This window comes from Peromyscus leucopus, chromosome 17, assembly GCF_004664715.2.
Source record: "Peromyscus leucopus breed LL Stock chromosome 17, UCI_PerLeu_2.1, whole genome shotgun sequence".
Lineage (NCBI taxonomy): Eukaryota > Metazoa > Chordata > Mammalia > Rodentia > Cricetidae > Peromyscus > Peromyscus leucopus.
In genome coordinates this window covers 6,436,418-6,458,035 of record NC_051077.1, presented here as the reverse complement: position 1 = coordinate 6,458,035, position 21,618 = coordinate 6,436,418, and the positions used below count along the sequence as shown (strand labels likewise).

Below are 21,618 nucleotides of genomic sequence, written 5' to 3'. Positions count from 1 at the left end.
ACTGTGTTTCTCTAAAGTGAAAGGCAGTGTACAAATTGCCAAAACACACTGCCTTGGGAAACTGACCTTAGAAGTTCACATTCCATTCATGTGCTTTTAGATTAAGATTTCTTAGTTTCAAGTATGACTAAAGTTTGGAAAATAAACATTTTCCAAAATATCGAAGACTATCTTAAGTAGTCACATTTTTTTCTCTTGGTGTAATATATCTTCATATTTCTCCACTCAGCATTTCTACACATTGGTATTTCACACGGAGCAATCCTAAAGATTTAGTTCAGGCTCTCCTTCAAGGAACATGAACAGTCTGGTTTTCTGCATATATTAGAGGTACTTGTATTGTGCCTGATTTTCCACACTTTTACGTGTTGTGAGTAAAATCTAAAATATTAACCCCATCACCATCAATATTTTATCAAAACACCATGTTATTCATTTGACTAATTGATGTTAGACATTTTAACATCATTCACATGGATCCTTTAGTTAGGTGACTTTATATTGTGTTAAATGAAGTCAATGAATAATGGAAAATATTATTTTACCACATACACTATCAGAGAAGAAAGGGAGCTGCTTAATCTGTCTGTCTGATGTTTCTGTCATTGGGATGGCCTGGAGCCCTCTTCCAAATGCAGTCGTTATAACTGCTATCTATGCTGCTGTGTTTAAGTAATAAGCACACCTAGAAATCAATAGAAAACATCCAAGTCTACACTACTCTTGATTTTCCTCATATGTTAGGAGATAAAAGCACATATGGGTTCACATACATGCCTCCTTAAATACTTACCTAAAAAAAAAGCAGCAGGGTCTTTTACTTATCTGAAAGCTGGATTTACAAAGTTACATAAGAGGATCTTTTCATATAAAATTACATTTAAGAGAGAACAAGATCAATAATTTGTTACGAAAATGCAGCTCACACAGATATCCTGACATCCCTGAACTTGGCTCTCTCCAAGAGAAATGCTTCCAGTGAGAAGCGACAAGCTGAGCCTGATTGTCCCCCACAGGCTTGCACTTTTAATGGTCTTGATCTGGGAAATCCTGCCCAACTTTTCCTACAAATGCACGTTTTGTCAACCATGTACTCCAAGAGATATGGTAAAGTGGGGAGAAATGTGCTGAGCGTGTGGTACACGGCACCCTGATTCCCGCCAGAAGCAAATACTGAACATAATTTCAAAGGCCCTATTCACAGAAAGATGTGTCTTGGATACAGGCTATGGACAGCTCTGAACTGGAAGCAATTTCAGTCCGGAACAAAGGACAGAGGGTACCAGATGAGGAATCATGCTGCAGCACACTGTGTCAAGGACATGTGAGAAAATTGACAACAGATGCAGAGAGGGTATACCCCCCAGTCATGACTCGGCAGAAGGCAGTGCTGGGCTTGACTGAAGGGCACAGCTGGCTGAAGGCACCTTCTGAAAGAAAGCTGGCCATCAGCATCCATTATGTCGTTTCCAGTCCTGACCTTCTTGGAGACTATACGTTCCCTAACTGCAGATATGTTATGAGGTAGATTATCTAACAAGTAGAAAACCAAGGAGCAAAGAGGTCATGAGAGAAGGTACCAGAATAAGAAAAAAAAAAAACCTCTCGATGGATTATTTCCACAAAGTAGATTGAAAGCCTTAGTCAAACCCCTGTTGTCTTTCCTGATCCACACTACACATTTTCCTGCTGACCCCAGCTGACTTTCAAATGCCTTCTTAGGGAAATGCTTTAGGCCAGTGGTTCTTAATGTTCAGTGTCCACCACGGCACTTTGCTTAGTGTGAATGTGGGCAAGTGGGATCTGGTGAAGAGGAAAGAGCTGGCGTTGCTATAGAGTACACCGTATGAACATAGGCTTCAGAGGCTGTGAAGAGATATGTGCCATGGGTAAGCTCGCTATTGTTTGGATGGCTTTGTGTTCTCTATATTCTCCTGAAAACAGTGTCAAGAGAGAAACAAAATTCTCATGTTTTTGTAGAAGACTGATGGGTGTGGGTGTGGGTGGGTACATGTGCCCAGCTGGAGAGATGACTTAGCAATTAAAACTGGGGTATGTATGTGTGTGTGGGGGGGGAGTGCATGTGCCCTGCTAGAAAGACGATTCAGCAGTTAAGACTGGTGTGTGTGTGTGTGTGTGTGTGTGTGTGTGTGTGTGTGTGTGTGTGTGTGTGTGTGTGTGTGTGTGTGTGTGTCTGTGTGTGTGTAGTGGTGCACATGGCCAGCTGGAGATATGGCTCAGCAGTTAAGAGCCTTTGCTTCTGTTCTAGAGAACCTGACTTTAGTTCCCAGCAGCCACATTGGGTGGTTCACAAACACCTGACTCCATCTCCAGTCTGACACCCTCTTGTGGATTCGGATAGCATCTGTACACCTGTTAATATACACAAAGACACACATGCATCTACATACATAAAATTGAAACAACTAATTAGAATGCTCACACAGCTGTCCCAGTGGTATCAATGGCCTGGTCTGCTGATAAATCACAAGACTCAGGGCTCAGAGTAGACTCCTCCTTCGATCTTAGTCTGGAGTGAGGAAAACCCAGTAACTCTGGAATACTGGGGGATGTTACCCGGCTGGCTGAGTTGCCTGTTCATGTTTATATGATGGGTAAAAGGAAAGGATGATAGGAACATGTAGAAACACTGACTCAGGCTCTGCCTCTTGTTAGAACTCTCAGAGCTGTTTACTGCATATGAGAAGCAACAGGAGCTGGGTGGGATCTAAGCACACTTCCCATATGCTCCTCATCCGATGCTTAACCTCTTTTATTATGGGGCCTCCTGCTCTGCTGTGTTCCCCAGGAGACTTCAGAGATGGTCCCATCCTGTCTCCTGCTCTAATACAGCAGAATTTTCCTGCCCAGCAGTTCCATGGCACTTGGGGAACCACATTTCTGTCCTGATGATGCCACATGGTCACCCAGAAGACAAATGAGAGCTCTGATCACTTTTGAGTGTGGAGAACTAGTGATCTGGCTGTATGCTCTGACTTTAGGAACATGGAAAAAAATTCAAAGGACCAAGATCTCGGATGCTATACAGTGACCTCTAGATGTGACAATGCCCTGCCCTTAGGTGAAGAGCTACAGGAGGGCAATGGCTGCTGAGAGAGGGAGGAAGGCTCAGGTTAGTCCTGCTGATCAGAGGCAACATGGACTAGCCCTACTGTTAAGGCAGTGCACAGGCTAGACCTCCAGACACAAGCCTCCTGATAAGTTATTCAATCTCAAGTGTCAGTCCTAAACATAGGTACATATGAACAAGTAAATGGGCTCAGTAAGGTGTGTGTGTGTGTGTGTGTGTGTGTGTGTGTGTGTGTGTGTGTGTGTGAACAGTAATTATAAAAGAAGAGGTCAGGATTGGACAGTGAGCAGGAGAGATATGGGGATAGATAGAACATGAAGATGATGTAAATACAATACTAATGTAAAAAAATTCTTTTAAAAAATGAAATTAAATTTCATCCTGAAAAACATTTGAGCAAGAATGTCCCTTCCTCATTGTCTTTGTGTAGTGGGAAAGCCTGAATTTAAAAGTGCAAGTGGTCTAGAACCCTCGAGGGACTACAGAACAAGGACAGTGTTTGAAACAGTTTCTAGTTGTCTTGGTTGGTAAAGCTATGAACCCAAACCTCACTGGAGAAGGTTCTGAAAGATCTACATGATTTCAAACCTAGAAATGGTTGGGTGTGAAGCCATGGACATTTTTCTCCCCAAACTGTACCAAGTCATCATTTCCATATACTGTCTGATTATAATTTGATTAGGTTTTCTGATATCTTGAAAAGGGAATGAACGGCCTAGCAGAGACATATATACAAAGTACCCTATTTCACCCCCTAGTTACATGTGACAATCATAGGGCAATCTAAAATTGACTGATTTGGGTTTAGAAGAAAATATTTATGTATTATATCAATATTCTACAATAATGTATTTTTTTCTCTTAGATGATCTACTATTTATATAATGCTTTAGAGAGTATAAGGAAAATACAGCTGATGACTGGTTGGGTGTGGGTGGTGCAGTGGGGCAGGATAGTGTCCTGGCTACAGTAACAGAGTATCTGATAGTTGTGACAGGGAAAGAGTTCAAATGGTGGTTTGTTCTGATGGGACCTCCTTTGTGCTTCCTACTCTTTCTAGGTGTAGAGAGGGTATGGGTGAGCCTGATGGATAGGCTTGACAGATGGACATGAGAACAGGTATTCACCAAAGCCTTGGGAAGTTTTCAATTTCATGGCAGAGACAGGCACAGAAACCCTCTCATGTGAGAAAGGAGATAAAGATGTAGTCCCTGAGTGCTGGGAGTTTCGAGCTAAGGAAGTTGTTGAGCCAAGTCTAAAGGAAAGGAACTCATAGACCCACAAGCAAGTCCATGAAGAGTGCCTGCCTGCACAGCACCTTCCCTGCGCTGATTTTATTGAAAGAGCAATTCATCAGTAAGGACTTTTTGAAAAGCCTTGAAGAGGTGTCTCCTTCTGGCTCATAAATTTTATTTCCTGGAATTGATCCCTGGAAACAAATATGCTGATTCAAAGAATATGCCTATAAGATGGTTTAATGTACAGTTTATCAAACTATTAGCAATGAGATTAAATTGCTGTGTGAGGACGTCAGTTGCTCTAAGTAGGAATAGTTATTCAATGTGCTACTTTCTGTATTTCACAGCTTAAATGGATTGATGAGGAAAAAGTTACAATGTCCTCTCAGTGAGAAGAAGTAGCCTTTTATGATGCAAAAATTAATGCTCAATTTTTATAACTAACTGCAGCCAACTCTGTAAGAAAGCATTTCAAATACTGGGCATATTTTACAAATAACCACAGTGAACTTATGTCTTCCCTTTTCCCTGGTCTGTTATTTATTCAGTTGGAAAAGAACATAGCTACAGAGGTCACTAAGTGTATTGAATGATTTTACTTGTTTCTCAGTTATCTGTTTCATCTTTTGAGAACTACCTGCTTAGTTCTGTATTCCACTTTTAATTGGGTTATTTGTTTTCATGATGGTCAGTGTTTTAGTTCTTTGTATAGCCTAGGTACTAACCCTCTACCAAATGTATAATTGGTAAAGATCTTTGTCTAAGCTGTAGGCTATGGCTTTGCTTTAATGATGGTGTCCTTTGCTATACAGAAGCTCTGTAGCTTCCAAGGTCCAGTTTGTTAACTATTGGTAGGTTTTAGTGTTGCGCCATTGGTGTCCTGTTCAGCAAGTCTTTTCTTGTGCCAATGAGTTCTAGTCTTTTCCCCACTTTCTCCTTTATCAGGTTCAGTGCCTGGTCTTACGTTGAAGTCTTTGAAGCTTTTGTAGATTAGTTGTGTGCAGGGTGATAGATATGAATCTCTTTTCATTCTACATGCAGACATCTAGTTTGGTCAGGACCATTTGTTGAAGATGCTGTCTTTTTACCATTGTGTATTTTTGGCTTCTTTGTCAATAATCATCTGTCTGTAGATGCTTGGATTCATGCTCAGGACTTCAATTCTATTCCATTGATTAGCTTTTCTGTTTTTATGCCAATTTTATGATGTTTTTTATTACTATAGTTATTTAATACCATCTGAAATCTGGAATGGTGATACCCCCAGTGGTTCCTTTATTATTCAGGATTTTTTCAGATATTCTAGGTTTTATGAAGTTTAAGATTGTTTTTTCTATTTCTGTGAAGAATTGTGTTGGGATTTTGATGGGGATTGCATGAGTCTGTAGGCCTCTTTTGGTAGGATGATCCTTTGCACAATATTAACCATACTGATCCACGAGTGTGAGAGATGTTTCAGTCTTCTGATATATTCCTCAATTTATCTCTTCTGTGTCTTAAAACATTTATTATATAAGACATTCACATGCTTGGTTACTTATCCCAAGATGTTTTTGATGCTATTTTGAAAAGTACTCTTTCCATCCTTTCATTTGTATACAGGAAGGCTACTAATTTTTATTATTATTATTTTGTGTTCTGCTACTTCTCTGGGAGTATTTATTATTTGTAGGAATTTTTTGTGGAGTCTTTAGGGTGTTTTGTTTTGTTTTGTTCTTCAAGACAGGGTTTTTCTGTGTAACCTTGGCTATCCTGGAACTCATTCTTCAGACCAGGCTATCCTCAAACTCATAGATATCATCCTGCCTCTGCCTCCCAAGTGCTGGTATTAAAGGCATGTTCTGCCACCTCCCAGCTGTCTTTAGGATATTTATATATAAAATAAATTGTCTGAAAATAAAAACATATTGTCTTCCTTCTTTTGTATTTGTACCCCCTTTTCTCTCCTTCAGTTGTCTTATCGCTCTAGCTCAAACTTTAAATGTCATATTGAATAGGTTAGGAGATAGTGCACATACTTATCTTGTTCCTGGTTTTGGTGGAAATATTTTGAGTTCTCTGTTTTAGTTGGTGTTGGCTGTGGGATTGCTGTAAATTACATTTATTATATATAGGTATGTCTCTTATATCCCTGCTATGTCCAGGACTTTTATCATGAAGAGGTAGAGGTGATGGATTTTGTCAAAGGTCTTTTCTGCATTGAAGGGGATATCATGTGAGATTTGTCTTTCTGGTTATATGGTGCATTATGTTTATTGATTTATTATTTATTTTATATTTATTTAATAAATCAAATAAATAAAATATTTATTATATTTTATAATATATTAATAAATATATATTATTTATATGTTGAATCGTCCCTGCATCTCTGGGATGAAACTAAACTGATCTTATAATTTTTTGATGTGTTATTGAATTGTTTCCAAGTATTTTACTTAGAAATTTTGCATCCTTGTTTATAAAGGATATTGGTGTATAATTTCCTTTTTAAATGTGTTTTGCATGATTTGGATATGAGACTAATGGTGGTTTCATGAAAATAATTTGGAAAATCTCCTTCAGTTTCTATTTTGCAAAATAAGTTAAGGAGTATTGACATTAATTCTTTGAAATTCTGGTAGAATTCTGCATTGAATCCATCTGGTTCTGAACATTTTTTTTTTAGTTGGTAGATTTGTAATTGCTGCTTCAGTTTCACTGTACGTTGAGTCTGTTTAAACATTTTATCTTGATTTAACTTTGGTAGCCCATATTTACCAACAAATTAATTTGTGTCTTTTATATTTTTTAGTTTGGTGGAGTACAGACTTTTTAAAGTGTGTCCTCATGATTCTCTAAACTCCCTCAGTGTCTGTTGTAATCTCTCCCTTTTCTTCTCTAATTATATTAATCTGGATTCTCTTTCTCTCTCTTTTAGTTAATTTGGTTAAAAGATTCTCAATATTGTTCATTTTTAAAATAACTGACTCTTTATTTCATTGAGTCTGTGTAGTTTATTGTAGTTGTATTTCTATCTGCTTGATTTCACCCCTCAGTTTTATTATTTCTCCCACTCTACTCTTTGGGGTGTGTAGCAGGAATCTTAAAAGTTCTTATTAATAAAATCAAACCTGAGGTGAGTTATTGGGGTCCATGCTGGTAGATCAGAGAGACAGAACAAGCCACAGCTATCTCACCTCGCCAGATCCTCAGCTGGTCTTGTCTCCTCAGACTGGAGGCCTCTGAGTCCTCATCCCAGTGGCTCTCAGCTGAATTGCTGCTCAAAAGCCTGAAGCTTAACCAGCCACATGCTTAACCAGCCAAATGCTTAACCAGCCAAAAACTTCTAGTTTCTGGTCCTCACGCCTTATATATCTTTCTGCTTTCTACCACCACTCCCTGGGATTAAAGGCTGGCTTTCTGGGATTAAAGGCGTGTGTCACCATGCTTGGCTATTTCCAGTGTGGCCTTGAACTCACAGAGATCCAGAGGGATTTCTATCTCTGGAATGCTAGGATTAAAGGTATGAGTGCCACTATTTTCTAGCCTTTGTATCTAGTGGCTGTCTGTTCTCTGACCCCAGATAAATTTATTAGAGTACACAATATTTTGGGGAACACAATACCACCACAGGGGTGTTCTTCTTTTTCTTTTTCTTTTTTTCCCCTAGAGTGTTCAAGTGAATTATTACGTGATATGTCTCCAGACTTTTTCATAGGCATTTAATGCCATGAACTTGCCCTCTTAGAACTGCCTTTATTGTGCACCATATTTGGGTATGTTGTGTTTTCATTTTCTTTCAATTCTAAAAAAGAAATTAATTTCATTCTTGCTTTCTATCTTGACCAAATTCCAAATTTAATAGTGAGTTATTTTTAAGATTCTATGAGTTTGTGTACTTAATGCTGTTTCTGTTGTTGATGATATCCAGCATTAATTCACAGTGAAGGAAAGAATGTAAAATGCTATTTCAGTGTTCATATATCTATTGAGACTTGCTTTGTGCCCTAGTATGTGGTCAATTTTTGAAGAAGTTCCATGGGATTTTGAAAGGAAAGTATTTTCTTTAGGATTGGTGTGGAATGTTCTGTAGACATCTGTTAGGTCCACTTGATTAATGACATCATTTAATTCCAGAGTGTCTCTATTTAGTTTTTGTCTCTATGATCTATCTATTGGTGAGGTAGGGTATTGAAGTCACCCACTATCACTGTGTGAGAGTTAATATCTGATTTTAGCTGTAGTTGTATTTCTTTCATGAACTTGAGTGGCCTTGTGTTTGGTTTATAAATGCTCAGAATTGTGATATCCTCTTAGTGGGTTTTTCCTTTAATGAATATATAGTGCCCTTTCCTATTATCTTCTGATTAGTTTTGGTTTGAAGTCTATTTTGTCAAACATTAAAATGGCTTCACCTGCTTGCATCTTTGTTCCATTTGCTTGGAGTATCTTTTTCTACCCTTTTACCCTGAGGTGATGGCTGTCCTTGATGGAGGTTCCTTAAGTGCAGCAGAAATAAGGATCCTATTTTCTCTTCCTTCCTTCCTTCCTTCCTTCCTTCCTTCCTTCCTTCCTTCCTTCCTTCCTTCCTTCCTCCCTCCTTCCCTCCCTCCCTCCCTCCCTCTCTCTCTCTCTCTCTCTCTCTCTCTCTTTCTTTCTTTCTTCCAGGAGCTAAGGACCAAACCACTGAGCTAAATCCCCAACCCCAAGGATCCCATTTTCTAGTCAAATATGTTTGTTTGTATGATTTTATTGGGGGAATAGAGACCATTAACATTAAGAGATATTAATGAACAGTGTCTACTACATCATGTTATTTTGTTGTTGTGATTTGGGGTCCCTCCTTTTGAATAATTGTTCTGGTATTATTTATTCCTTGTGTCCTCTTGGGTGTAGTTAACCTTCTTCTCAGACAGAAGTTTGTGTTCTAGTGCCTTCTGTATAGAGCTTGATTGATGGCAGAAATTATTTGAATTTATTTTTATTATGGAATACTATTTCTTTCTCCCTTAATTGTGATTGATAGTTTTGCTGGGTATAGTAATTTGGGCAAGCCTCTGTTGTCTCTTAGAGTTTGCTGAACATCTATCTGTCTAGGCCCTTTTGGCTTTCGGAATCTCCATAGAGGAGTCAGGTGTTACTCTAATGGACCTGCCTTTATAAGTGACTTGCTCTTTTTTTTTTTTTCATGTAGCTTTTAATATGCTTTCTGTGTTTTGTTTCAGTTACTATATGTCTCAGGGGAATTACTTTCTGCTCCTGTCTATTTGGGATTTAGTATGCCCCTTTCCCCTTTTGTAGGCATCTCTTTCTTTACATTTATAAAGTTTCCTTCTTTGATTTTTTTTTTAGAAATGTTTTCTGTGCCTTTGACCTGGTTTTATTCTCTTTCTTCTTTGCCTATTATTTGTAGTTTTGATCCTTTCAGAGTGTCTCAGACCTCTTGGATTTTTTTAAACTATCTATTTTTTTTGTCTTCAGTACATGAAATTTTCTCTCCCATATCTGTCAATCTGCTGCTGAGGCTAAGGTCTCAGCTTTTACTTCCTGAGTTTTTCATTTGATGATTCTGTTTTGTTAAATTCTACTTTATATTTTGGAAGGGATTTCCTTATTTCATTCAAGTGTTGTGTTTCCATAGTTTTCTTTGAGGATTTTGGAAGATATTAACATATTGAGCATATTCTTAATTGCTATATTGAAGTCATCATCTTGTTCTCCAGTTAAGTCAATTTTTCTTGGGGCATATTACAATAGGATTTCTGGCTTCTGGAGGAAGCATATTGTCTTATCTTAGTTGTTCATATTTCTGTTTTTGCACTGGGATCTAGGCAGCTGGAGTTAAGAATTTGTGGGGTTTCTTGGTTAGATATATGGTCTCATATTTGGATGTATGGGTGGGTATTTGTTCTTTGTTTGCTGTTGTCCCAATATGACAGGTCGTGGACCATAGGAATGAGATGGAAGAATGGGTTAAGTTATTTGGCAATTGCTACACTCCAGGTACCCTAGGAAGAACAGAATGGATGAAGAGAAGGAGGGCATCACTAGCGTATCTTGCTCCCAGTCAAGCAAGGCTGTTCAGTCCTTGGTAGAGAACAGTTCTCTGAGTCAGCGAGCAGCCACAAAGGATTGGAGTTAGGCAAGGAGGGGTGGCTAAGGACGGCAGTGAGGAAGATCCAGCAGACATAGAACCCACACCACAAGGCCAAGTCTCAGGGAATGGAGATGCCCTCTGCTTTTGTTTTTGTCATTCGTTTGTTTATTTTGTTTTTAAACATAACATGTAATGGATTTTTTTTCCAGTTTGGTACATTATCTTTTAACAAATTCTTAAAATTTTCTTGCAAGTTAGTTGTAACTAAAAACCGCAGTTTGAAATTTATCTTGTTATTGACTTGTGTGAAAGATACTTAATGATGATCAAGATGGTTACAGCACTTGCTGTCAAGGGGCATTACACCCAGCTGCTGTCTTTGTGAATATTAAAAATTCATTGAAAATAAAGAGAGAAAATGCAGGTGGTCATTGATTTTAATCAATTCAGCTGCCATTATTAATAATGAAAAGACACATCTTTAATTAATTCTCTCAAATCTGGATTTTCTAGACTGCTTTTGTAACAAAATGTACCTGCCTGAATATAGATAACTAAACTCGTGCTGATTAGATGAGACACTAGGCTAGCCCTCATGCATATATATGTTGTGGGCTAGCCCTCCCAGCCAGCCTCTGTATGCATGCTCCACGGGAAGCTGCTGGTTCCTCCTGCTCTCTCTCTCATTGACGGCATTAGTTCATGGCAGGTTCTTGACAAGCAGTGAACACATGGTGGGATTACCTTCAGAGAGGCTGTTTGTTAGGATCTACATTTCCTAAATCCTGCTTGAGTTTGTGTTAGATTAACAGTCAGGGGATTATAAAATTGTGGAGCAAGCTTAGGATAAGCCTTGCTTCTAAGGGTTAGACCAATAACTGTGCTGTGCTGAGTCTGCCTCTTCACTAATAGGAAAATTACAGCTAGCTTCCGAATGGCAGGAAGGGGGCAGCGACAGCTTGACATTTCTGGTCCTTGCAACAAGTGAAAATGAAAATGCAGCTAATCCTTGCCCTTACTCCATGTGAATCCCTCAAGCTGTCCTGCTTCCTGTGGCTGTTCTGAGCTCCCTGGACTTTCATGTACATTCTTTCAGGCTGTTTTAAGTTCATACTTAATTCACAAGTGGAAACTTGGAGGAAGTTCCAATTGGAACTGCATTTCTTGAATGAACTGACCACAGACAAACCTTGAAGACTATTCTCCCTTGGGAGTTCAGTGCTGCTGCACCTTCAGGCTTCTGTCAGCATGCTCGTGACTTGTGAGCCACCTGAAGTCAAGGTCAAAGTTTTATTAGACCTTGTACACTCAGCACATCGTGTACCACTTGGAGCCATATTGCCATTTTTGAAATCACAGAGTGTGCAGACAGTGAGGCAGTATTCCCCTACTAGTGTGACAAGGGATGTGAAGACAGTTTGGGACACTGTCACTTCCTGATGTGATACATAGGTGAACTGAAGGCAATAGATGGATAGATGATAGAATGGTAGCAGGATGGGTGGGAAGTCACTCTGTGTGAGACAATGACAGTCACACGTGCCATTGATGTTCGATAGCTTATGTAGGAGGAATACAGTAGGAGGAATATGGAAATGATCATTGATATTTGCAGTATATATGAGTCCTGCCATGGAGTGGGGACAAAGGATGCCAATGGTGTGCTCATCAGAATCCTAGCCCACTGACCTAAGCAGATATACACACACAATCCATAGCATGGAGCATCCAATTCCATGTATCCATTGCGTCGTACAGAACAAGAACTGAAAGACTGTGAGCACAAGGGTGGCTCAGTCTACTGAAGAGAAGCCAGGAAAACTCTTTGCCTAGGATGTGAAATCTAAGAAGGCTTTGAACAGGGAAAGTGTAGACAGCACACAGGGCTCCGTACAGGATTATGGAAGAATCAAGCTCATGGGAACAGAATTCAAGCTTTGTGAGATAGAAGATGGAGCGTTTGGGATCAGGTGACCAGACCATTTGGACAGGAAGTATGATTTAGTGTGGACTTCACCCCCTACTTCTCATCTTGACAATGACTTTCTAAGGGAGATGCTTCCCAGTCCACCCATTTACTCTACATCCCACAGCTCTGACATCACACCCCAAGAGATTCTCCCTGCAGGGACAAATTGTGGATGCGTGGCAGTCTGCAGTCCTGTCTGATGACCATGCCTATGGTTCCTCGAGCTTCATATCACTCTTAACATGCAAGGGGGAGCCTTGACTTCCCCAGCTGTGTGTTTAGCAACTAGGTCATTTGTTCCAAGCACTAGTTGCTACACAACATAGAAAGGAATTTATAATAGCACCAGGATGAGGAATATGGATGAAATGAAGGATAAGAGGGATGGTGGTGACAAATGGTTGAATACAGTCAACTTGGAGATGCAGTGCCCTTTGTGACTAAGCCTACAGGGGTAGGAGTGGGGTGGCGTGGTAGGGGGATTTGTAAGCTTGGTGTGCTCCTCCTGCTTCTGTGTCCTTTCTGGGTCACAGCAATCAGGCCTGCTTTGGTGCACTAAAAATATATACCCAAATGCTAGATGGACTCAGCAATTCTGGGTGTTCAGAACACATTTGGGGTGTTCAGTCTAAACATCTGGCAAACTGCTTCCTGCCAACTATGGACAGATTCAAGGCGAATGGACCACAGACATTCCCTAGAATGAGTGAGTTCTAGTCTCCTTGTACTCCCTTGAAACTCATGACAATAAGAAAAGACTAGATGTCTGGTCAGAGCTATTGGCCCAAACATTCAGAGGAAGGTCAGTATCATCATGTCCTGGTGGACAGCATCCTTGGGTGTGCACGGAATTTGGGGAGATCTTGGCCTATTGCTGAAGGGGAGCCCTGTCATTCCCAGCCACCACTTAGCTGCTCCATGCTCTTCTCTGCTCAGTGCTATGAAGATACAGTTTATCTAACAAAAATCGTCATCTTTTAGTCACAAGCACAGTGCAGCTTGCACCATGGCCAAGAGTGCTCTATGTTGTGGGTTTCACTTTGGGATGAGTATCCTGATAGAGTAGATGAACTTATTCATTTCATTTTCATCTATTTCATCTATATCTCTATCTGCCTTACTCTGACTGTCTATCACATACCTATCCTTTATGTAGGTCTAAGAGACAGAAGGGCTAGCAGGGCTTTTGGTTATATGATGTTAGCAAGTAAACTATGTTTTTTGTTTTTTTTTTGGTTTTTTTTTTTTTTTTTTTTTGGCTTTTTTGAGACAGGGTTTCTCTGTAACTTTGGAGCCTGTCCTGGAACTCACTCTGTAGACCAGGCTGGCCTCGAACTCACAGAGATCCACCTGTCTCTGCCCTCCCCCCTGAGTGATGGGATTAAAGGCATGCACCACCACTGCCTGGTGTGAACTGTGTTTTTACTTGGAATATGTCTGCACAAGGAAAATTCGACTTGTCATGAAAATATATAACATAGGAGCATTGTAGTTTGGGAAGATAGATCTGGCTTCATATAACATGAGATCTGGTGAGTGAAAAGGCAGAATTACCAGAAAAATGCAGAAGTAAGTGTCTTGTGCCTGGGTCTGTTTGTGTCCAGAGGATACAGGGAAAATCCTCCTGTAGGAAGTACTTGATCTCATTCAAAAAGTGATTTCCAAAAAAAAAAAGAAAAAAACTTTTCTGCAACACTGATTTTACATTGTTCTTATTGGTCATATTTTTCCCAGCAGGCATGCATGTGTGCACATAAGTTTTGGATTAAATTACTACAATATTTATAGATATGGGTGTAATATGCATGTATGTACTCCTTCATATATGTGTGTGGCATGTATACACATGCAAAACACACACACACACACACACACACACACACACACACACACTTATACTTAGACTGGTTTTTCTACACCAGTTCAAGGTGAACTGTTCCTTTTCATTGCCCTCCTAACCATCCTATAAGCTTGGCATGGTTCTGTTAACCCCAAGTTCTTAAGAATTTATTTCACTTGCAATGTGAAACTCAAGTTAGAAATATGTCATTTTACAAGCTCCATGGGTGATCAGAATGTTCTATTTCACTCTAGTGAAACAGACACACAAGCCCCACACTGCATGCCTATGAGAACACAGCAAAAAACTATGTATCATCCATAGGCTTCTCTCCCTAAATCCATAAGCAGTGCGTTTGAACTAATAGGCTTCTTAAACTGTTTAGTCTCCATAGATCGAGCAGATCATTTAAAGTGTCTCCCAGTATTTCTAATAGGTTCTGGCTTCTTAATCATCATGAAAAGGTTTTAACTACAGAGGAATTCCCCCACATAATCTCTATAATGATTTTCTAAAACTGTAAGAAATCTGGTTTTGAGTCAGACGTACCCAAACAGAGCAAAATTGAAAACCATTAGGGTTTCCAAATGCATTTTAGGAAATGATCTCAATGTGTGGACTCTACATTTTTTCAAGTTACATAAGTAAAACCTGAGTCACAGACCTGGGTCCATAGAACTCAAGTCCAACATGGCCAGCCCCTTCCATCATATAAGAAAAAGGCCAAGCTGAGGGGAGGCTGAGTGAAAAATAAGTAATGAGGACCTTATAAATAGAATCCCAGAATTTATGGCAAAACTATTTGGAGAAAGTGGAACAAATTGGGCTGCTCTGTTTTGGCTCCAAGCAGGCCATCTTAAATTGAGCAGTCCCATGAGTCCTCCATTTATTTTTACTTTCAGCAAAAGCAGAACCTTGTTGAGGACATAGAAGGAACACAGACTTTTTCCTGTGCTCTCAGTGGCTTAATCTGACATTCTTGTATTAAGCAAGAAGTGTTTCTCCCAGTTACATTAAAGGGACTCTGGGCCCATTAGTTCCTTTTCTCATTGATGTGATTAAACACCTGCCAAGAAGCGATTTAAGCAAGGAAGCATTTGTTTTTGTCTCACCTTTTGAGGGCAAGCTCCATCCTAATGGGAACGGCAAGGTGGCAGGGGGAGGAGGTAGCTGGTCATATTGCTTCCAAAGTCAGGAAGCAGAGAGAGACGAATGTTGGGGCTCAGCCCCCTTTTATTCAGTCTGGCACCCCAGCTATCCGAATAGTGCTGCTCAGAGTGAGGAGGGGTCTTCCCACCCTCTCTTTCTGCTCTTGGAGGTGGATATGTGGTGACTAGCTGCCTCAAGCCCTTCCTTCATTTGTATGCAGTGTAATGGACTATAACCTGCAACTGTAAACTAAATCAAACAAGAAAACACAACTTTTCTTCCCCCTAAATTGCTCTTTGTCAGGTGTTTTATCTCAGCATCAGAAATGAAACCGGAATGCATGTACTCTGTTGTCTTGTCATGAGGCACTTCTCTGAGGGGCAGCTTACACAGAGAGCTTCATGTGAGGAAATCCATGACATGGCTATCAGCCCAGCATCTGGGAAACTGAAGCAGGAGGATGACAAATTTGACTTCTGGCTGGTCTACATGATGAGACCATATTTCCTAGGAAGAAAAGTCTCACATATTTAACATAAGATATAGAATTAGACATAGCTCATCAAGCTGTTCTCTTTCCAGTGACACCACTAAATAAGCTTCATGGGTACCTGCATTCAGGTCTAAGTCGCCTCCCCCGCCACATACACACACTTAAAAAATAAGCCTTTAAAAATAGATTAATTAATTCTTCCTGGCTAATAATCTTCAAGAGATTTTGATTTATTTGCTTTTAATTTTTAGTTTATGTGTATGTGTGTGGGTCCATATGAGCTTATGAAACTCTGTGAGTCCAGAAGCCTATGGAGGCCAGAGAGGGCACTGGATCCCCTGATACTAGAGCTATGGGTAGTTATGAGCTGCCAGGTAGGTTCTGGGAACTGAACTTTGATCCTCTGAAGAGGAATAATCAACTTGATCACTGAGCCATCTCTCCAGCCCTCTCAAAGTGATTTGATACATCGTTTCTCTCTTATTCTAAGACAGAAGTCAACACTCTGTTCTCATAAACTCAGTCTGACCCATGGACTAAGAGTGGGTCATTATTTATTGTAAAATAAATTATATGAAATTTGGATGTCAGAATCCATAGACACACTACTTTATTTTTGAATCAACAGAAAGCAGCCATAGGTTGCTTTCCAATGATAACAAACTTACTAGTTGTAATAAGACTAAAAAGTATAATATACTATTTATAGATATGTTTGCTGATTGATACAAACCTGGCCTTTCTGTAGACAGATGTCTCCAGATATAACAGGGTTGAGAATGTATTTGTTCAAGAGGGCTATAAATGTTGGTATGCAATTGAAATGCAATTCCAACTTGTTATGGAGATTAGAATCATTAAAATAACATGTTTTACAGCAAGCTTTATACCAAGTTCAACAGGTAAATAAAGGTGAGCTGGAAGGGATCTGAGTTTTTAATCAACTGTTCTCATTTCCTTTGGATATTCTCAATATTACCAGGAGGTATGTGGTTGATAGCATTTGTAGGATACCCTTTCTGGAGCAAAGGGAGGAGAGATGAAGCCTGTCTGGGTATTAGTCCTCTCTAGCTCCCTGAATTGTATTTCAGGAATCCAAGTGGGGGTGGGAGATTATTTAACTCAGTGACATAGACACTTAGAATTGGTACAGTCATGGTGGAACGTCTAATTTTCAGTCCATCATGCACATTTCTGAAGTGTGTCCCTGGAGCTCAGCACCTGGCATAACGGGTTTGACCTCAGGTGTCCCCAACACTGCTTTTCCACAAGCAGTAGAAAAATAAGGCAACAACCCATATAGACAAACAGTTGCTTCCCTGTGCTTGAAGACAAAGTACTCAGCTTGACCACAGAAGTAGAGTATTACAGGTGACTTTTGAACAATGTAGCTAAACCTTCACAGACCAGTGGCACCAATAAGCATCATTTCAAGACTAGATTTGGCAACCAGGATGCAAAACAATGACATAGTGCACAGCCACAGTTCCTCCCAGAGCCAGAGAAAACACATTAGGTGCATGTCCATGTGCACTTGCATTGACTCTGCATCCATAGATTCAGTCAACCACAAATCAAAATTTAATTGTGTCTGCACTGAGCATTCAAAACATTTTCTTCATTGTTATATCCTCAATAATAGCAGGACACCTGCCACCTTAACCTTTAGGTTATAAGCCATCCACAAACTATGCCCAGAGGTTGTACATAGACATTACCCATAGGATATAAGGACCTTGAGCCACTGTGAATTCTGAGCCTTTTTGGGTGGGTTAGGCTTGTGGCTACTGAGGAAACACTGTAGTTTATAGATGGTGAAACTAGCTTATAAATCATGACCTAGTTGTGGTACTTTCCAAAGCTTAGCCAGCACATAGTAGTGTGTCTGAAGTTCTGGGGTCCAGTGGTACTGCACTCCAGCCTTGCTGAGTATGTTTCCAGTCCTTCTGGAAAGGATCTTTATGACATGAGCAGTATTTCCTCCTTGCCACTCAAACTGCATTTCAGCAGTGGACAGTAAAAGTCATCACTGTCTAGGTGGTTGAGCTGAGCACTGGAGAGCAGAGAGGTGTTGTAAACAGTTCTGAGAGATTGAGCGTCATAGCTGAAAGTTTTCCTGTGTCTGCAGCTGCTCAGAACCAAGTAAACACACAGAGGCTTATATTAATTAAAACTGCTTGGCCATTAGCTCAGGCTAACTGCTGACTAGCTCTTACACTTAAACTCAGCTCATTTTCTGTTAATCTATATGTTATCACATGTTCCATGGCTTTACCTGTGTGCCATTACGTGCTGTTCCCTAGATGGTGAGCTGGCATTTCCAGACTCAGCCTTCCTCTTCCCAGAATTCTCCTTATCTGCTTATCCCTTCTATACTTCCTGCCTGACTACTGGCCAATCAATGTTTTACTGAACTAGTGTACAAAAGCATTATCCCACAGCAGAGTGCCTCAGCTTTTTAAAAGATTATAATGCTACTTTAGTAAATTCCACATTTTTTCATTTCAAGTACCCTTGACACTCCTTAGTCTCACAAATGCTCTTCTTCCTTACTGTGATAGGAAAGGGTCCCCATGATGAATGCATCAGAGGGATTGTGGAAAAGCAGTCCACTTTCATATGTGATAAGCAGCAAGCAACCTTAACTGTATAATTTTAGGCCCGTTTCTATTTATGATTTATTATGTTCAAGGTCCTGAGAGAAGAAATTGAGAGATGGAACCACATTTCCTGTATCTATCTATCACTGATGCAGAGGAGAAGTGTCAAATACTCTTGAATATTTTCAGGATAGGGTATTCATGTTTTACAGAAATCATTTTAAGATGTGAAAGTATGTAACCATCAGCCTCTAGTTGAAGCATCTCAAGAGACCATCAGTGATGCATTTTTAAAACAGGTGTGATGGTGCTATGGGACATTTGATATGTTGGTTTCAAAGAAGATTACCTTCCTCTTTCTCTTCTCCAGGCTCACAGGCATGAACCTCCCATCTCCTGTGATCAGCAGCAAGAACTGGCTCCGTCTCCACTTCACATCTGACAGCAACCATCGACGCAAGGGGTTCAATGCTCAGTTCCAAGGTAAGAAAGTGCCAACTCAACAAATTCAAAAAAGAAATAAGTAAATGACATGTGACATCCTGGTCTTTCTCCATCCTGAGATTGTGGGGCATTCCTAAAGAAAGAAAGTGAAACTTATGTTTGATGATACCACCCCCCCCACACACACACACACATACACCATTTACTTAGAAGCTACCAACTTTGGAAGGTGTGTGGGAATGAGTGGCTGCCACTGTTTAATGATCTTTAGCCCTCAGACAGGCTGCAGCAGTAACTGGTTTAACTGAGGAGCAATTAAGTATTAGCTAATAAATTTATATTAGCATTCACTGTACTTGCCTTCTACAGAACAAATAAATGTTCACAGCAGTTTATCAGTTATTTACATGTTTATAGGGTAGGTGAGTACACAGGTTATACTTAAAAATTCAAATGAATCTTGATCTAACATTTAGTTCTAAAACATCCTTATACTTGAGAAACAGAGCTACCAGATTTAGTGATTTAGAGATCATGAGCCTTGAAATAAAGATGTTATTATTTATTCAAACACAGCTGTCCTTATCCATGTGGTTCTGAAATGTTCTCTTGGCATCTAATTCCTACCCTTTGTGCCTGGATCCTGAGCCTTTCCAATCATCAGTAACCCTTATGAACACAACACAAAGGGATTCCATGGATAAGTAGCCTACATAAAAATCATTCTACTTACAAATAAAAACAATATATTACAAGTTCTGGATGGGGAAGGACTTACAGGACTCCACCCCTTCTCTTCTGAACTATTGGCTCCTGACAGACCCTGGGATAGGTAGAATCACTGTCTTCAGCTGTCCAGCACGCTCCAGTGGATAGTTTCTACCTCATGGTCTCACTCAGTCTTGGTTCAACTCCAGGTTACAAACCAAGACCAAAAAAAAAAAAAAAAAGTGTGAATGTTAAGCAGGTGGATTTGGGGAGAATGACAGGGGTAGGAGAGGAATTCGATGAAAATGAATTTTATAAATGTACAGAAATATAAAAGAATAAATGCAATTGATGATAAAATAAAACACCCCAAATGGACTCCCTATGCTTCCCCCATATATGGGCTTGAGAGTGTAGCTCCCAGAAAAGCCATGTTCCTTCAGTTTGCAAAGCACAGGAGGTCACATGCATTACCGTGCTGCTGTTGTTTGATCAAGAAGAATTAGAACAGTTTTCTGGGAATGAAATCTGGGTAGTGCTGAGTTGATTGTGGGGCTCGGGCTTGTTGCTGGCCACCCAGGCCTTGCGTGGGGTGTCGACTCCGAGGTCACCTGACCTGAAATCTAAGGGTATCTTACTTCACCATAGTAAATTTGTGTCCTCATTGGGGGTCATGGACCATCTCACTGCTTCTCCATGTAGTGTCATATAAGTTCTCATCTTGACATATAGGCTACAGTCTACTATACTGGACTTTTAGAGTAGGAACATCCTATGGTCCACCTCCCCTGGGTCATAGGTAAAGTCAAGCACTTTATTGTAACCATAGCTACCTCTATTGACCTGTCTTTAAGGTCATCTTTCTTATCACATGTCCTGTGATGGAGTAAGTGTGGGAAGAACCTGGTGGCAGGGGGAGGCCCTGTCACATGGACAAAGGGTGGACAGCGCAAAGAAGAAGACCCCCAGGTCTGGTGGGAAGTATCTCAGCAGCATCTCTGTGTTCATCCACAGGAGTGGTGGGACCTGGCTCTGAGTTAAAGTGACCGCACTTGGTCCTTAGAACTCTCTCAGGCTGGTCATGTGGTGTGGTGGGCTTGTGGCTTGTCATGTTCCCAAGAACCTTTTCTTAAAGCTTTGGTAATTTTCTCAGCAGTGGAAAATATTTTCAAGATCATCCTTCAGACCTCATTATTTCTCTGTGTGATTGGAAGAAGGGTGGAAAACAGAATATCCAGCTTAAAATGACCCAGACTGGAAGGCACAAGAAACACACAGAGTGGGGAAAATCAAATATATACAATTTCAGGATTGTAAAAATGAAAGTTACATTTCTACAATTTACAAATATACAAAGTATAAAGTAATCGTAATTAAGAATTGTACATAATTGAAGTCTGATTTAAGCACGTATTTCATTTGAATGTTATATAATTAAATTATATGAGTGAACTACCTAAATTACAATTATATATATATATATATATATATATATATATATATATATATATATATATACACACACATATGTATGTATATATAGAAACAGACACATACAGAGAGAAGATGGTGAGAGAGGAAGACAGAGAGAGAGAGAGACGACAGAGACAGAGACAGAGAGAGAAAGAGAGAAGAGGAGGAAGAGGATGTGGAAAAGAGAAGAGATGAGGAAAAATTATATCAGGGTTGAAAAGAATCTCTAAGCAATGTCAAAGTGTAAGGCCCCATAGCACTAGCTGAAGGAACACCTGTATATTTGAAACTTTTCAGTCTGTCTGTGGGTTCAGTTCCGGCTGTTGTGAGTAGATGAAGCCACCTCCTTGTCCTTGAGCTCATGGGCTTCCTTGACTAGGACCTCATTCTCAGACGATCTCTCAGCAGGTCCTTCACAAAGACTCGGTCCAGACATGCTGTCACCCAACTAAGAAGGACATTGACCTAACAGAGCCTTCACCCATGACACCAGGATTTACCAAACTGGACCGTGAATAATTTAGGACAATCAGA

General features: G+C 40.0%; 1 protein-coding gene across 1 annotated transcript in view; it reads left to right on the top strand.

Moving 5' to 3' along the window:
• Window positions 1–21,618, top strand: part of Csmd1 (CUB and Sushi multiple domains 1) — a 1,301,483-nt gene that overhangs the window by 695,529 nt on the left and 584,336 nt on the right. Inside the window, exon 5 of the mRNA XM_028882070.2 lies at window positions 18,830–18,942. Within this exon, the coding sequence (XP_028737903.2) occupies window positions 18,830–18,942 (113 nt within the window). The remainder of the gene's footprint in view (window positions 1–18,829; window positions 18,943–21,618) is intronic.